A 16,805-nucleotide genomic window follows, 5' to 3' on the forward strand; every position below is an offset into this window, starting at 1 on the left:
CCAACATCTCCCCATTTCCCCCTGCCTCTGGTAACTACCATTCTACTCTATGCTTCTATCAGTTCATCTTTTTTGAATTCCACTTAGGTCATATAGAATTTGTCTTTCTGGTTGGGCTTATTTCACTAAGCATAATGCCCTCCAGAGTTTTCCACGTAGTCACAAATGGCAGGATTTCCTTCTTTTTATAAGGCTCAATCATTTTCAATTACGTATAAACAACACATCTTCTATCCATTCATCCACCCATGGACACTTAGGTTGTTCCCATGTCATGGCTCTTGTGAGTAATGCTGCGACGAACAGGGGAATGCAACTCTCTCTTTGAGATACTGATTTCATTTCAGACTTGGATTTATACCATTAGCTCCCCTGGTTCTCAGGCAGGCCTTTTGGACTTGGACTGAATTACACCAGCTGCTTTACTGGGTTGCCAGCTTGCAGGCAACTGATAATGGAACTACTCAGCCTCCCTAATTGTGTAAGCCAATTCATTATATATATACTTTCTCTGGAGAACCCTAATACAAGCAATTAGGAAATTAAAAGGCAATAGACCAATGTTTTGCAAATTTGAAAGGCAAACTGCCCAAATTATAATTCTATACCCAGCTAAATTTTTCAGTAGAGGAAATATCAAAAAAACACATTTTCAGATGTGCAAGGTGTCACAGTGATTGTTTTTGTTTAATATCTGTTCTTCTCTTCCTCTTCTTCAGCAGCAGTAGTCATGACAAATTTTATCTGGGACCATGAGAAGAATATGTAAGATTATCTCAGCCTTGCCCTGGCCAGTGTGGCTCAGTTGTTGGAGAGGCATCCCGTAACCAAAAGGCTGTGGGTTTAATTTCCAGTCAGGGCACATGCCTCCAGGTGCATACAGGAGGCAACCAACTGATCTTTTCCTCTCACATCGATGTTTCTCTCCCTTCCTCTCTCTCTAAAAAAACAATGAAAAAATGTCCTTGGGGGAGGATAAAAAAAAATCTCAACGTCCATTGCAGCTAGGTAGTCCATTTGACTAGGTGCTGAGCCAAATGGATGGTAATTCATGATACATCCCAAAAGTTGTATTGAAAGCTGGGAATAGGACCTTTTCCTTACATTTCCTCCTTTGTGCTAACTGGGAAGTAGACATGATAAATGGACCAGAAAAACATTCTTGTACCATTGATAGAAGCCATTTACTGGAAATGACCAAGAAGCAGGTAAGAAGGAGATTGAGTCCCTGAGCACAGCTGAACCTTCAAATCAGACTTGACAACCCACCCACATCTGCGTGAGAGACAAATAAGCTTCTATTTTCTTTAAGTCACCATTAATTTGGATTTCTGTCACTTGTAGTCCATTTTCATCCCAGGTAATCCTACCTAAGACACAAGTTTATGAAGGTTTTCTTTGCAGGTTAAATAATTCTGTAAATATATGGATACAGTATAGATATAAAATATGGTGTTTATTTATTGCATTATTTAAGTCCTCTGAATATACCTGTTTATTTTTGGTCTTGATGTGCCAATTCAGAAATAAATTTATTAAAAATTGACACTATTATGGTGGCTTTAACAATATCTTGTATTTCTGTAAGATTTTGCTATACGTAAACTTCTATGTCTGATATATAACAATTATGTGTATTTTGGAAGACTACTGTACAAAACTGTTTAAAAATATTACTTTGTCCCATTTTAAATGTTGAATCTTTATTTGATTTTACTTTTTCTAATATTACATTTTATTTCTTTGGGGGATTTTTTCCTGCTATGCCTTCCTCCATTTTTTAATTTTCCTTCTTCCTTATTCACTTTGCTAAGGTATTGCAGGATTAATCTCAGAAAGCCAACTCTTTTAAGGGATGCTAGGCCTGCCTGGGAAATTGTTTCATCCATCCTCATAATAAGCATTTAGAAATATGTTGAGATTATTCTGCTGCTGGTGAGTAGCATTTATTTGACTTATTGTGCTAAACTTTTCCTCTGTGTCAGCAATTTAATTTTCAACTGTCTTTTCTGTTCCTTTCTAATTTATTTATCAGATTTTTAATGGCATCCCTCTGATCCTCAACTTGTTTCTTAGGCCTAAATCTCACCCAACTGTTTTATCATTTCATTTTTGAAGTTTACCTCAAAATTCATGACCTTATTAAGTTATTCCACAGAATGAAGCACTTGAGGGAAATCTGTTCCTTACAAGTTTCTAGACGCCTAGTTATCAAGCATCCCAACCCAAAACATTCCAAAATTGTATATAATTAATAGAATAATTCAGACACATCATTAGAAGAAATTAAACATTTATTGAGATGTTTATTTAGTAACAGCATCATAGTTTCTCAAAAAAAGATGAGCTGAGCTCCCCCGAAACAAAATGAAGCAACTTTCCATTATTCTCAGGTAACAGCCCAATTTACAACCTTTAATAAATGTCAAGATACATAAAATACTTGAAGATATCCAAATTATCTTAAAACTATAATATTTTAAGGTAAAAAGCAGTTTAAGGATAGTAATCTCTGCATATCACAGTACACCAAGATGCCTTCTACAGCTTTATAATCGTTCTACTCAAATTATTAACATATTTATGCAAAATGTTTATAGAAAAACTGAGACACCTGCAACCTTTACCAGTTTTTTTTATTTCAGGAACAGCTGAAAACCATGTTCTCCTTCATAGATCTTCTGTTACAGCACCCCATCAAAAACCACTGGTCCAGCTCTCAAATAATGAATATGACATATGTGTGTTCTGCTAAACTTTGAATAAATGACATAGTCTACAGCTATACTATAAGGCCTAAATTATTTTTCCACAACATTCCAATATTCCCTGAAGAGATTTTATACAAAGGTTGAGAAGATCTATTTTCCACCATAGTCAAAGAGTCAATTTACTTTTTAAGCAACATACACTATTGAGTTCTATTCAATTTTTACAAGGGGTTGCTATGGTGTTATATGTGTGGATATGTTCACATATCTAAATTGTGTATATATGGAAACATAATCAAAAACTCACATTAAGTTAAGTTTGATATCAAAATGTCTGACCACAGATCCTCTAACTAGCACTCATGGTATTAGCAGTTACAGAAATTTTCATTTCTTGTCTTTTCCAAGGCTCTCTTTTGTTTGAAAGCCGAGCCTGTAGAAAACTGTAAAGAAATAATCCCATTAGACATTTGGAATTATTGATAGATGAGGTGAAAATACATATTTTCCATTTAAAAGTTTGACATTGATTTATAATCAACTTTAAATTGCCTACTCCAATATGTTATTCCATGTTCTCATAATCCTATACTTACTAAATAGTTGAAATAACATCACATTCACTTTGTTTTTTAAAAAGAACATTCTTGTGCCACCTTTTAGACTTGCCTTAAGTTTATATATCTTTATAACTTAGTTTTTTTAATCTAGTTTCATGTTCAATGAATTAAGAAACAAACATCAGAGCAGTTTGGCCAGAACTTAATAGGCAAAAAGGGTTGCTTTGGCAGCGTATAAAAAATTTTTTTAAAAACAAACCTGTTACAATACAAATCATTTAATCTACGTTCATTAACTATTAAAAGGCAATTGTTGCTTTAAGACACCTGAAATTACATTTAATAAATGTATAACTGACCCCACACATGACATATTGCTCCCCTACATTTCTTCCCCATTCACTCTAAGGAACCAAAAAGAGTTACTTAAGAAAAAAACAGATCAGTGGTCTTTCTAAAAATACCTTAGAGAAGTTCTGACTACTACCTAAGGCACTTATCACTTCCAATATAAACTTCAGAAAAAGAAGACACTGAATACTATCTTTTAAGGTTCTCCTTTTTAATGTATTTTGCTGTCTCCTGTTCTCTTGGATCCATTCATAACGGTTCAACTGAAAGTATGCCTATTGAGGGACCAGTAGATGTGATTTCTTGTTAAAGCTGCCATTCAAGATAGGGCAGTGATTCCCAGCCTGGCTTCCTGTCAGTATCATCTTGGAAAACCGATGCACTAAATTCCTGCTCCCTTCAAACCTAACGAGGCCATCCCTTCCACCCTAACCTCTCCTGTGATTCTATGTGGTTAGTGTTGGCATAACCCAATATTTGGGACAACTAAAAGGGCAATGTTGAAGGGAGATAGTGTCATCGTGTTCCCACAGGTCCTAGCTCATAAACTGGGATCCAGTAAAAACAAACGAACAAAAACAATGTTAAATCCTTAGTCCTAAATAGTAAGTGAGTAGTGTGACTGGGAAACAACTCTAGTATTAACAAATTGAACAAAGGGAGCCTTGCTGCCTGCTTCCATGAAAGCCAGCACCCTTCCTGACCCGGAGGGCCCCTGGCACTGAACCAGAGGAAGGCAGACAGCGGCGCAAGGGGGGGGGGGGGGGGGGGGCACAACTCAGTAAGGGACAGTTTCCACACCATTTCTCTCCATCTGTCTCGATTTACCCACTCTCATTCCATTTTTCCTTACTCTGCCTTTTGCCACTCTCACTCTTATCCCCTTCTCTTTCCTCACTCTCACTTCCTCTCTTTTCCTTCTTTTTTTTTTTTCTGACCATTCACTTATATCACTCTCTTCTTCTCTGTTCTCTCTCCCTTACATAAGAAAATTAATACTGGAGCTATAATACATGTCAAAAGACAGAATGGTCTGTATAGGAGACAACAGGGCAAAGAGAACTTCGCAGTGACGGGGCTGTGCCCTGACATACGCCATGCACAACGTCTTCAATACCATCCTCTGAGTCTCTTAACTTTGTAACTCATGACTACTGGGTCTTGTGAGGTTAGAAGAGCACACTGGTTATTTACAAACCCAAGGCACAGAGAAGGTTAAGTGATATGCCTGGGTCCCTAACCTGGAAGAGTATCCAGATCCAGTTCACAGTCTGGTTTTCGTTCCTTTGCACCAGGGAACATCTGACTGAAGGCTAGATGGGAGAGCAACAGTAAGCTGTAATATTACTGCAGGCTCTAAAGTGTCAAAAGATAAGTAGGTTACTTACTACATTCTCAACTACTCTTCACAGGGAAAAAAATTATGTATTTTCTTAAAATGTAAATCACAATATATATTTCTAAAAGTTTTCCAAGTTCTTTTAGGATGACTACTTCGTACAAATAAAGTTTCCCTACATTTTATTCATTCCACTTTGGTAATACTGTAGCCCAGAGATAGTTCTGAGGTCGGAATTGTTCTAACACATAGACTCGAAGAATACATAATGTAATTTATATAAACTGCATAGATATACTGTTTTATGAAAAGAAATATAATAGTCTCTAAGTTGTTCTGTAATTTAACCTCATTAATGCTGAGAGCTACATTTCTTATAAATTCTCAAGAAAAGTTACCTTATCTAAAAATAAATTCAGAAAATTCATTTTAATATTTTTATGAACTTTTTGTGATATTCAAAATTCTAGGTAAAAAATAGTCCTTAAGTGGGAAATTTTCACCATAACCCTATTTATGGTAAAATGCCCAATTAGGCCAGATCTGAATAAACCAGATGAAGAATCTCCCAATGGTCGACCACGGGTAAACTGTGTGACAGTGTAAATAAGCCACAGCAGGTGTGAGACCACGGTGTGCAGTCCAGTTGGATTACGCTATGACCCCACTCCACATAGTCCCAATCAATCATATCAGAGCCCATGAGGCTGAGATTCCCTGTTCAATGAAGAACTTAAATCTAAGGAACATGCTTAGAAGGTAAATTACTTCCTCTAATATTTCAGAATCACAATTATAACCCACCAACTGTGCCAAGAATTGTGATATTCTAGTTTCAACCTTCAAGTTGGCTAAATGATTCCCTGTGGTTCCCAAACTAGCTGACATCAAAATCACCTGAGGTGCTTATTAAAAATAGAACCACAATGTGACTTATTTTTGCACCCTGATTCTAACAGAGGAGACAATCAGGGTAATTTGCTTAAGGACAGGAGATTCACATAATTTGGAGGAGGTATGATGTCACTGTAGTTACCCAAGTGTTCATGGCAGTGAAATAACATGCTGTCTTGGATTTTCTTTAAAATACTTGAGCAAAGAAAAAAGGGACAGATGACATGAATAGGATGGTAAGATATTGGTAAGTGCTTCATCTGGGCAATTGGCACCACTGTATTCTTCTCTCTACTTCTGCTTAATTTTAAAAATCTCGTCACTAAAAGGAAATGTTTGTAGATCCTACCCTGAACACAGTGGATCAGTCCTCAAAGATGAAAGCCAGGAATCCATTCTCAACAAGCTCCACACCCACACCCGAGAGTCTAATACAGCCGAGCAGGCAATGGTCTTATTTAGAGACCATTAAAAAAAAAAAACCTTCTATATACCTTCCAAGCTTATATTAGATAGTGGTCAAGAACACTATGAGAAGTAATATTTTTTGTATTTTCAACACTAAAAAAAAAAGTCTTAAGTTTGTCTTAAGTGATATTCACAAAAGAAAGACATTCACATGGACCCAATCAAAGCTACTTTCTCTATAGTCAGAGGTAATGATTTTCTTAATCCAAATTATCCATGAATATTGTCTCACTTATTTAGAGTAAGGCTCAATATATTTGCTTCTTCAAAAATATTTTGCAAAGTTATTTTGAGGTAGAAGAAAAAAAGTTTAAATGAGCAGGTTTTCTTGCTCCATTGTAACTAAAATTACTGTTCACAGGAAGTATACGTACAGTTACACATTTTGGTCCATCACATTTTCCACCATCATACATGTATATTATTTAGGTTTTCACGTTATTATCAGTATTTTTTTCTTCCAGAATGCCCAGTAAAGCTGAAATTTTTCATTTAAAGTGATAAAAAATATTTCCCAAAATGTATGTTTAATGATCTTAGATCTGAGTTTGGCAAGACAGTTTAGCATATACAAATGAAAATACTACATTTCACAAGTTTACAGAGAGAATAAAATGCCACAATTTTTCACTGTTTTCCCTCTTTCTTATACAGGTCAATTTTAATGTGCAGTTTACTTGTAATCTAAAAATAACTTTAAATATGATTGTCACAAAAGATCTGAAAACAGAGATGAAATTTTAAAGGCACATGTAGATTGTCAATGGGTACATCACATTTCTTTAGAAACAGAATCTTTTCTGCTCCTGTAAACGTTTTCTCACACATTTAAAGTGAGGTTAGTGCTGACATAAAATTATTGCTATACTCACAGTTGGAGTGTTTCCACTGTGTATGAGGTACATCTCCATCCACACACCCCTACTGTTCTCACTCACTTGAGAATAAGTCAACCAAAGCCCGTAGGCTACAACCAGTCAATATTTTCATCAATACTGGAATGACAGCAAATAACATTACAAAACATCAGAGATGAAAAATGTCTAGTTGTTGGAGTCCAAGACTTTAAGTTATTCTTCATTAAATGAATATACTGCTCATTTAACTTCTTCAAGAAAAAAAATTATTTTGAAGATGAATAAATCCCTTCTGAACATTTCATCGAAGACTGTTCCTTCACAAATATCTTCTAATATTTTGTTGGTTTAGTTCATTTGATTTAGTGATCTCCAAGAATCACCTTTCTTTTGGTGGTCTATCATAACGATCTTGTATGCTTTTGGTTAACTGTTTAATAAATATTTTGTAAATTTTTCCACAGTATGTATGCACTGTCTTTTGCAATTCCAGTTCTAAAGGTTTTAATAAGGAACGGATGTGGTCCTCTTCAAAAGAACACTAGAGAACAAAAATAAAAAAACAAATACATATAAATATGTAATTAATTCTAAATAACTTCTTCAATCAATTTAGTATTGTCAACCTCCATTTAAAGTCTCAGAAAAAGCATATGCTCAACAAATATTTTCAATGAATTAAATAGAACTATGGCCTCACATTTTAGAGGAGGAAGGACGCAATGGTAAAGCACTGGGGTATCAGGGGAAGTTTTTCAGACAAGATAATGGAGGCAGGGCATTACAAGCCAAGGCAAGAGTCCTTACATGTTCAAGGGCAGAGAATACTGCTGTCAGATGACGACCAAAAGCTGTGAGAGAAACTAACAAAATGCCCGAAATCACTCTGATAATCAGCGTTGAGGCTGAACTGGAAAGGAATGAGACAGAGGCATGGAATGACAGGAATGCAAAATGTGAGCACAGTTCTGCATTTCCCAAAGAACCCTAACTGCACAAAAGGATCCCAAAGATAAATACACACTTGAGAACTGCTAAAGATTATACATTCTTCATGGGGATTTACACTGGCACATGAAAAACTCTAAAAAGTAAAATAAAATACATCTGTTGAATGTTGTTTGGTACACTAGTTCCAAAATGTATTTCTAACTTGTCCTTTCTTACTGTAAAAAAAAACAAAAAACCAAAAACATACATACACTCACACACACATATAGCCATATCCCAAGGAATATATTTTGGAAAACTGTGTGGTAGTGGTTAAGTTATGATTCTTGTATTTTCAAACAGGTATATTTTTTTATTAGCATTTGCAACTAGGGAAATTTTTAGTGAGAAAGATGGATGGGGCTTGCAAACAGAAGATTTTACGTGAAAGTCTGGAGTCAGTGAGAAATGCAAGATCCCAAAGGAAATTCAGAACCTGAAATCTCGGAGGGCTGCAAATCCCAAGGTTATCCCGAAGGCTCACAACCAGACACGAGGGAGAGGAAAAGAAAGCTCCACTCAAATCATAATTCATAACTCTGTAGGAAGCTGAAGCCAAAGCCAATCTAGGGGTAAAGGATGAACATGTGCTAATTTATTACATGAATTTTTATCAGTGTAGAAACACCAATGCAGATCCAAAACCTTGGTATCTTTTGAGCTAAATGTGAGCATAAAATGTGTAAAACCATCACTCTTGGGGTGATTTTTAAAACCCAATCATCTATACTAAACATAAATATCTGAAGTTGTTTCAAAGACAAAAACAAAAACAAAAAAACAGGGGTGAAGCTTAACTGGGAGGAATGTAATAAAAATTACAACAGCCAGCATATAAGTACCTGGGAGAAACTACTGGAAGCTGGATTGGTTTAAAAGGGAGTTTCCTATTTATAGATTCCAGGGTCCATGCTAGACTCACACCAACTTTATGAAATCGGTAATATGATTATCCCCATTTCTAATGAAACAGCTAAGGCAGGGAGAGATAATTTTCCCACAAAGCTAGTAAGTGGCAAAGCCAGGATTCCACCCCAGCTATCCAGCTCCAAAAGTGCAAGCACTTTACCACCACACAGCACTGCCTAATCCAAATAAGCAAATGAAACTGTGCCAAGTGAGTTTCCAAAATCTTGTTGAAAGGTGAAGTTCACTTAATAGTGGGAAACTGGAAAAGACGCTGAGCTGTATATGGATATGCTATATAAAATTGTTTGGGATTAAAAATGGCAGCCTGGTTGAAGAAGGTAACGGTTATCAAGGTTATTCCCCTTTACCAAGTGATACTCTCAAAACATTTCAATGTACACAAAAAACATACTTGGACAACTGTGGTTGAAAGGTGGATAAGAATGGGAAGACCAAACTGTGATCTTTTCTTACTATGCAATGACAAATAAAAAACAAAACAAAACATTATAAAGGTGTTTATGAGTTAATTCCCAGGAGTATGAAGTACTTCGGATTCAGTTCATTCATTTTCGTGGGATTTAAATGCCAGTGTTTGTGGTTAAAATTTTTTTTTCACCACTGAAAAAGTCTTTTGATGACTATTTTCCTGAAATAAAAATAGTATCTCAAGAACTGAGCTCTTTAGAGCACCATTTAACAAGTAATTTGACTGTTAGGAAAGAAAGGAAAGGAAATGAGCTCTGGCTGGTGTGACTCCATGGGTCACTGGTTCGATTCCCAGTCAGGGCACATGCCTGGGTTGTGGGCCAGGTCCCTGGTTGGTGGTGTGCAAGAGGCAACCAATTAATGTTTCCCAAATCTATGTTTCTCTCCGTTTCCTCCCCTCTCCTCTCTATAAAAATAAGTAAAATCTTTAAAAGAAGAAATTAGATGATAAATTACCAAAATTTCCACTGATATGAATATAGCCTGAAGTCACTGCACTCTTCCATTCACAGACCGCGAAATGCCCGCAGCTGTGTGGTACAAAACTGGCATCGAGGTGTTCCTTTCCCAGAGATTATACGTGCCCTAACTTAACTGCAGGCTTCTTCCATACTGCATGCTGTACCTGCCTCGTCTTCACCTGCCTGGTGGTCATCCTTTCAACTCAGTTCAAATGTCAGCTCCTCTGAGAAGCCTGTCAAGACAGTTAAGCACTCTCCCCCGTCACTGATGCAGCACCCAGTACACAAACTTTTAGGAAGGTCTGGCTCTTTATACATGACTGTCAACTGAAAGGCAGCAAACAACTAGTAAGGCTATGATGACCACAATTAGGTAATTCAAGGCGTTTTCAAAGAACAGAACATGTTCTTCAAATATGGCAGAATGGCAGTTCAATCCAAGAGATGCTGGGTGCAACTCTATCTAGGAGGGTAGTGTGAGAGGTAAACACTCAAGGCTCCTTGCCGAGGTAGCTATGCAAATAAGAGCAGGGTATGAAGTAAATAAAAATTAACATAGAAAGACCAAGAAATATAATAGTTCAGAATGAAATACATGTAGAAAGTATCTTATAGAGCAATAAAATACTGTTCCCATATTGAATTTGAAATTTTTAATCTTAATATTTTAATTCACTCAACAACTAATATTTAACAAATATGTATGGACTGTAAAAACTGATCTGCTGGCAGACCCAGCCATGCATTTACAATTGAAAAATGATCCGCATCCTTTGTAATTCATATTGTTCACTGTATTCGAGGGCTATGACTAAGCATCTGCCTGCAACTTGCATAAATACCTTTGTTTGAATGTAATTCTTTTAAAAATTACACTTCTTGCTGAATTATAGATAAGGGAAGATAAAATCACTAACCAAAAGCACCATAAAAGGCTGATTAACTTCATTAAGTTGACAAATGGAGTTACCGCAGACCCAAAACAAAGAATCATTAATTCAGTATTGAAATCCTTTTAAAAGGTTTATTTTTTTAAAAATCGAGTGTAATTAATCAGCTTAAAACCATTACTCAGCTTTTTAAAGATACATATTTATAAAAGATCAGAGAAAAGATCAAATAAATTAGCAAGATTTCATTCCTTAATAACAGATTTTTAATGCTCCAAGGAAACAAATTGCATTTTTATAAGAACGCCATTCTTTTGTGTCTTTTATGCAAAGTCTCAGAACTCTCAAGTATTTTTATCCTTATTCCTATTAATGAGGCTGTACTAGACCAGAGGTCTTCTGTCAATGGAAATTAGTAAGAATGAGAATTCAGCCAATAGGGACATCAGCTCTTCTCCTGACCACCCACACCAAAACCAAACTGGCACTCCTAGCATTTACTTATGTTTTGTCTTCACATCCATATAAGATAAGGCACAATGTAGCCTAACAGAGAAGAGAACTACATGAGAGGTTAAGTGGTCACATATATGTCTCCCAGGTATCAGTAAACTAGCTGCACACATAGTGAGTGATACAGCTCATTAAAAAAAATCATAAATTCAATCCTCATTTGGATTTGTCCCAAGTCTTGGCCCCCAACATATTGAGACCTGGTTTCATGCACCAATCTAGAGGAATGTGAAGTGTAATCACCTCCCGTTGTCAAACCACCATAATCAAACAAAAGGGGACTGTAAGAACAAGGAAAAAGAGAGAGAGAGAGAGAACAGCTATCTTGGGCATTGGTCAGGGGGTTGGGTGGGAGGCAGAATTCCCCCCCCCCCAAACTCAATAAAAGCAAATGCTTAAAAATGAGAAAACCCCACTTACAAAGGCAACAAAGAAGGTAAAATACTTATGCATAAACTCAATATATGTTCAAAATCTATATGAAGATAACTACTAGACATTCCTGAAAACCACAAATGAGCCCTGACTGGTGTGGCTCGGTGGATTGAGCGCCTGCTTACAAACCAGTGAGTCGCTGGTTCAATTCTCAGGGCACATGCCTGGGTTGTGAGGCCAGGTCCACAGTTGGGGGAGTGCAAGAGGCAACCACACATTGATGTGTCTCTCCCTCCCTTCTCCACTCTCTAAAAATAAATAAATCCTTTGGGAAAAAAAAAAAAGAAATGGAGAGAAATTAAAAAAAAAAAAAAATTAGAAGACAGCCCTTGTTCTTAAGATGTCTCAACACCATCAGAATGTCAGCAGCCCCTAATACATAAAGCTGATAAACGCCCAATAAAAATAGCAACAAGATTTTTATGTAGCTAAACAAGTTAGTATTTGTAGAAAAATAAATATACAAGATTTAGGAACACACGAAGGACAGGTTATGAAGAAGTGGCCCTACCAGATAATAAAACAGCATAAAGCCTTGATAAGTAAAATGGTGTAATGATATTAGCACACATACGAACAGACCAGTAAAACAAAACAGAAAATCCAGAAATTACAAATGCAACTTTAGTATGTGATAAGGTCAGTATCTCAAATCTTTGGGTTAAAGACAGGCTTTTAAATAAATGGCACTGGGATGACAAAACTGCCATTTAAAAAAGATCAAATTAGATCTATTCCTCACCCAAGACAAAAAAGTAAAGGACTAAATGTAATAAAACAATACATAGGTGGATTTTTCTATAACCTGAGTGTAGTTAGGTGATAAACTTGATTACACAAAACTAAAATAAACAAAAAACATATTGAGCCCTGACTGATGTAGCTCAGTTGGGCATTTTCCCACAAAGCAAAAGGTCACTGGTTCAATTTCCAGTCAGGGAACATACCTGGGTTACAGGTTTGGTCCCCAGTCGGGGCACCATAAGGGAACTGATTGATGTTTCTCCTTCACATCAATGTTTCTCTCCCTCTTTTTCTCCTGCCCTTCCCCTCTCTCTACACATAAATAGTCTTTTTAAAAATCCAGATTAAATGGCAAAATAATGTCACAGATAAAAGTTAAACTGGGAGAAAAATATTATAACAGAAATTGCAGATAAAGGACTAATATAATATCCCTAATATATAAAGAACTTGCAACGATTGTCAGGGTAGGGGAAGTAAGGACCAAAACACCTTCATGGGGCAAATCACTGTACAAATATGCTAAGTAATCACTGATTTTACACTTTAAATGGATGATTTTTGTGGTATATAAAATATGTATCAGTAATTTTAAAAACATTATAAACAGGTAAGAGTTGAAAGAAAAGTCACCAAAAAAGATATAAAAAATGGCTCTTTAGCACATAAAAAGATGCCCACCTTACAAGAGAAATTCAAATTAAACTAAACTAAGATGCCATTTCTTACTCATCTGAAAGGCAAAAATTTAAAAGCCTAATAGAACACTCCACTGAGGAGGCTGTGAAGAACAGGCCCCCTCATGAATGGTTGGTGGCAATGCAAACAACCCCTCCACAGGTGAAAGAGGCATGATCATCGATCCGTCAACCTCACTTCTAGGACTTCACCCTGAAGTCACATCTCCTGGCAATACAAATATACACACAGCATTGTTTTGAGCTGCTTTATTATTTATAATCCAAACTGTTAGAAAACTAACGGAACATTCAAAGACTTGAGTTGAATAAATTTTGGTACATATACAGATTGGAGTATCATACTGCTATGCTATTTAAAAAAATTAGATAGATATATTAAAATGAATGCATTTCTAGGATATTTTAATTGGAAAAGAATCTAAGAGCAAAAAAATGTAACCAGTATGCTACATTTTGTTTAGGAGGGGAATTATAAGACATACATGTATCTACTTATGTATACAGGAAGGACAAACCAGAAAACGTATGTAGGCGCTGGGGTGAAAGAGATGGGGAAGGAGCAACAGTTCTAAGTAAATCCTTATATAGTTTGACTTTTTGAAGGCTATTAATACTCCACATATAAAATTAAAGTCAAGCCCACAGGGACAGGGGGGAAGTACTTAAAACTAAAAGCATACCGAAACAAATGAGCCCAACTGTATTTGAAATGAATAAAATTAACTTCACTGAAAGGGAAGATAAAAGAATTAATCCAAGTAACTTCTGAACACAATATTGAGTACACAACCTTGTCCTGGGACACAGGAAGGGAAAATAAAGGGCTCAAAATCATCTTTAACTCTTAATACATTGGTTTTTTTGTGAAGAGGGAAGTGAAGATAATGGTTATGAATAAAGCATTTTTCAAATTATTTTAGAAAATTTGTAGAATTAAGCAAATGAGAAAATGTTTTATGTTAGAAGCCAGAATTCTAACTGTAGAAGGAGATAAAACACAGAAGCATAGAATAGAAAATGGCAAGGAAGAACCTTGGGGGAACAGAAATGGGGGCATTGGTGTGGGTGCATTATTTTAAGTGTGCATGTGTGCATACATGCATGTGTTTGTGTTTATACAGTAGTCCCTCTCTATATCGTGGTTCACTTATCATGGCCTCACTGTATCACAGAATTTTAAAAAATATTATATTTAATTATTTATCATCGATTTTTCACTATATCGCGGGATTTTGCAGTACTGTATACGTATGTTGTTAAAGTTACATAGGTTTAAGAGCGTTGAATAAATGTGACGTTCCTACTTCGTACGGTGGGGGGGGCTGTCTAGAACGTAATACCCGTGATAAGTGAGAGAATACTGTATTTCCTAGCTGTTACTGAAAGGGCTAAGAAGTGAAGACACCCTTGTAGCAATAAGCATGCCTAGCAACCGGAGCCTATCTAAGGAACCAGGCTCCTCTGACATATAGTTAATTTCAGGGCTATGGTAGGGAAGGTATATCAAGATAAGCCTGGAATTTGTTGGAATAAGTCATGAGTTATTCAAAATAATGATGGTAATATGTCAAAAGGGCACAAGAGGTGGTAACTAAAAGGGGTTCCCAACAGTAAAATTTGGAACAACATAAATAAAAGGGGATAACACATTAAAAATCATCAGAAAAAATACATACTGATTTCATATAATAATGTATAGATCAATAAATGGGCAAAAAGGGAGGGCACAGTGCCAAAGCTGTATGTGGAAGGTGTGCCAGAGTAGGACAATCAGCAATTTGCAACTACCATAGTAAAGATTTTCAACAATGGATTCTAAATCTAGTACGAACATTTTGATGAGCAGGGTATTTATATGATTTTAAAGAGTCTCCCCATAGACTGTTTACAAGAAGAAAAATAACTATACAATGGATAATTTGAACAGCATTTTGCCTGAGTGATTAAAACCAATGTCACCAATAAGAGGGCGGTAGACAAAGGTGACTGTGAATGTGATACCCAGAGAAGAACACAAATTTACTTCAGTAGTATTCTGGCCAGGAGGGTATACCCTGAACTTAATCATAAGAAAACATCAAACAAACCAATATGAAGAACATTCTAACAATAAAAGGGGCTAAGGGGCTCTATTCTCCCCAAAATGCCAATGCCATAAAAGACGAAGGAAGACTGAGAAGCTGTTCTAGACCAAAGAAGAGTAAAGCCACAGGCATGGTAAAGTATTGTATCAATATTAAATTCCCTGAGTTCGATATCTGTACTGTGGGTAATAAAAAAAATATCCTTATTCTTAGTGAAAACATACAAGTTTTTAGGGGTAAAAAGACATGATGTATTCAACTCATATTCAAATAGCTTAGAAAAAAAAAATAAAGAGAACCAATGATAAAGCAAATCAGGTAAAATGTTAACAATATATCCATTTCCAACAGTAAAGAATATGTAAATTTTTGTACAAATTCTCTGTAAGCTTGTAAGTATTTCCACATAAAAACTTTAAAAAAAATGCTTACATTTTTCACTGCTTCATAAATAGCTCTAAATGCTGGTTGCTTATCATCATGGTAAACACCTCTGTTACCATGAAGAATAAAGATTCCTTCTTCTTCTGCTTCTTGGCAATTACTTCCATATATACAATGATCTGGTCGATAATTCCATTGACACGGAAAAACAAAAAGGCTTTCTACGTGAAGAAAGACAAAACAGTGAAGCAAATAACAACTCTAATTCCTCAGAATTAATATTTTGCAAAATTTTTAGTTTAAAAATATAGCCCTTACAGAATAAAACTTAAAACAGTAAAAAATATGTTTGGCATTTAGATCTCTTTCTACTAAATCGATATTCAAAGAAAGTTTTATTCTGTCTTTAACATAGTGATAATCATTAATATAAGCCAAAACCAAATACATGCATTTCTTCACTTTGACCAAGTATCATGTATAGTTTTCTTTACTAATATGAGGAATTAAAGAAATTAAATGATTACCTGGATTATGAAAAAATATGATATTCAACAGATCTTGATCACCCCATGTGATATTCAGTTTGTATTTCTTGAGCAACGGCATAAGTATATCTCCCCATCGTAGTCGTACAGGTGTCATATCATTCTGTTGGTAAACATATTAAAAAGATCCTCAGACTTCCAGGTTCAAAATGGTAGCATCAGGACAGTTCTCCATTCTTTTCTTAGCAATCATCACAGAGCAACAAGAATAAATATAAACTTTTGTTACAAAACACAGCAACTCTAATGTAAACCTACATGTGAGTAAGGCTGCCCAGCTGGAGCGGAGAAGATAAAAGAAGCTATCTGAAGCTGCATGTAGAAGTGGTAACAGTAATAAAGTCGGGAAAGAAATGGAAAGTAGGCCATAAGTCTTATGACTGTGACCTCATTTGAAAACGCAGAGTAGTTTAGTACCTATGTCATTATGTCCAGACAAAGTACCTCTGTCTTTGTCTATGTCATAGAGTTGTTGAG

At 35.8% G+C, this 16,805-nt stretch overlaps 1 protein-coding gene across 2 annotated transcripts in view; it reads right to left on the reverse strand.

Moving 5' to 3' along the window:
* Positions 1-6,843: 6,843 nt before the first annotated feature.
* GXYLT1 (glucoside xylosyltransferase 1) overlaps positions 6,844-16,805 on the reverse strand; it is a 47,951-nt gene continuing 37,989 nt past the window's right edge. For both annotated transcript variants that reach the window (XM_090275518.1, XM_090275517.1), the window contains 3 exons: positions 16,308-16,431; positions 15,829-16,001; positions 6,844-7,721 (listed from right to left, as the gene is read on the reverse strand). In XM_090275518.1, coding sequence (XP_090131644.1) covers positions 7,560-7,721; positions 15,829-16,001; positions 16,308-16,431 — 459 coding nt within the window. In that variant the 3' untranslated portion in view covers positions 6,844-7,559. The remainder of the gene's footprint in view (positions 7,722-15,828; positions 16,002-16,307; positions 16,432-16,805) is intronic.

Source organism: Furipterus horrens, unplaced genomic scaffold, assembly GCF_987537825.1.
Source record: "Furipterus horrens unplaced genomic scaffold, mFurHor1.1.pri manual_scaffold_4, whole genome shotgun sequence".
Lineage (NCBI taxonomy): Eukaryota > Metazoa > Chordata > Mammalia > Chiroptera > Furipteridae > Furipterus > Furipterus horrens.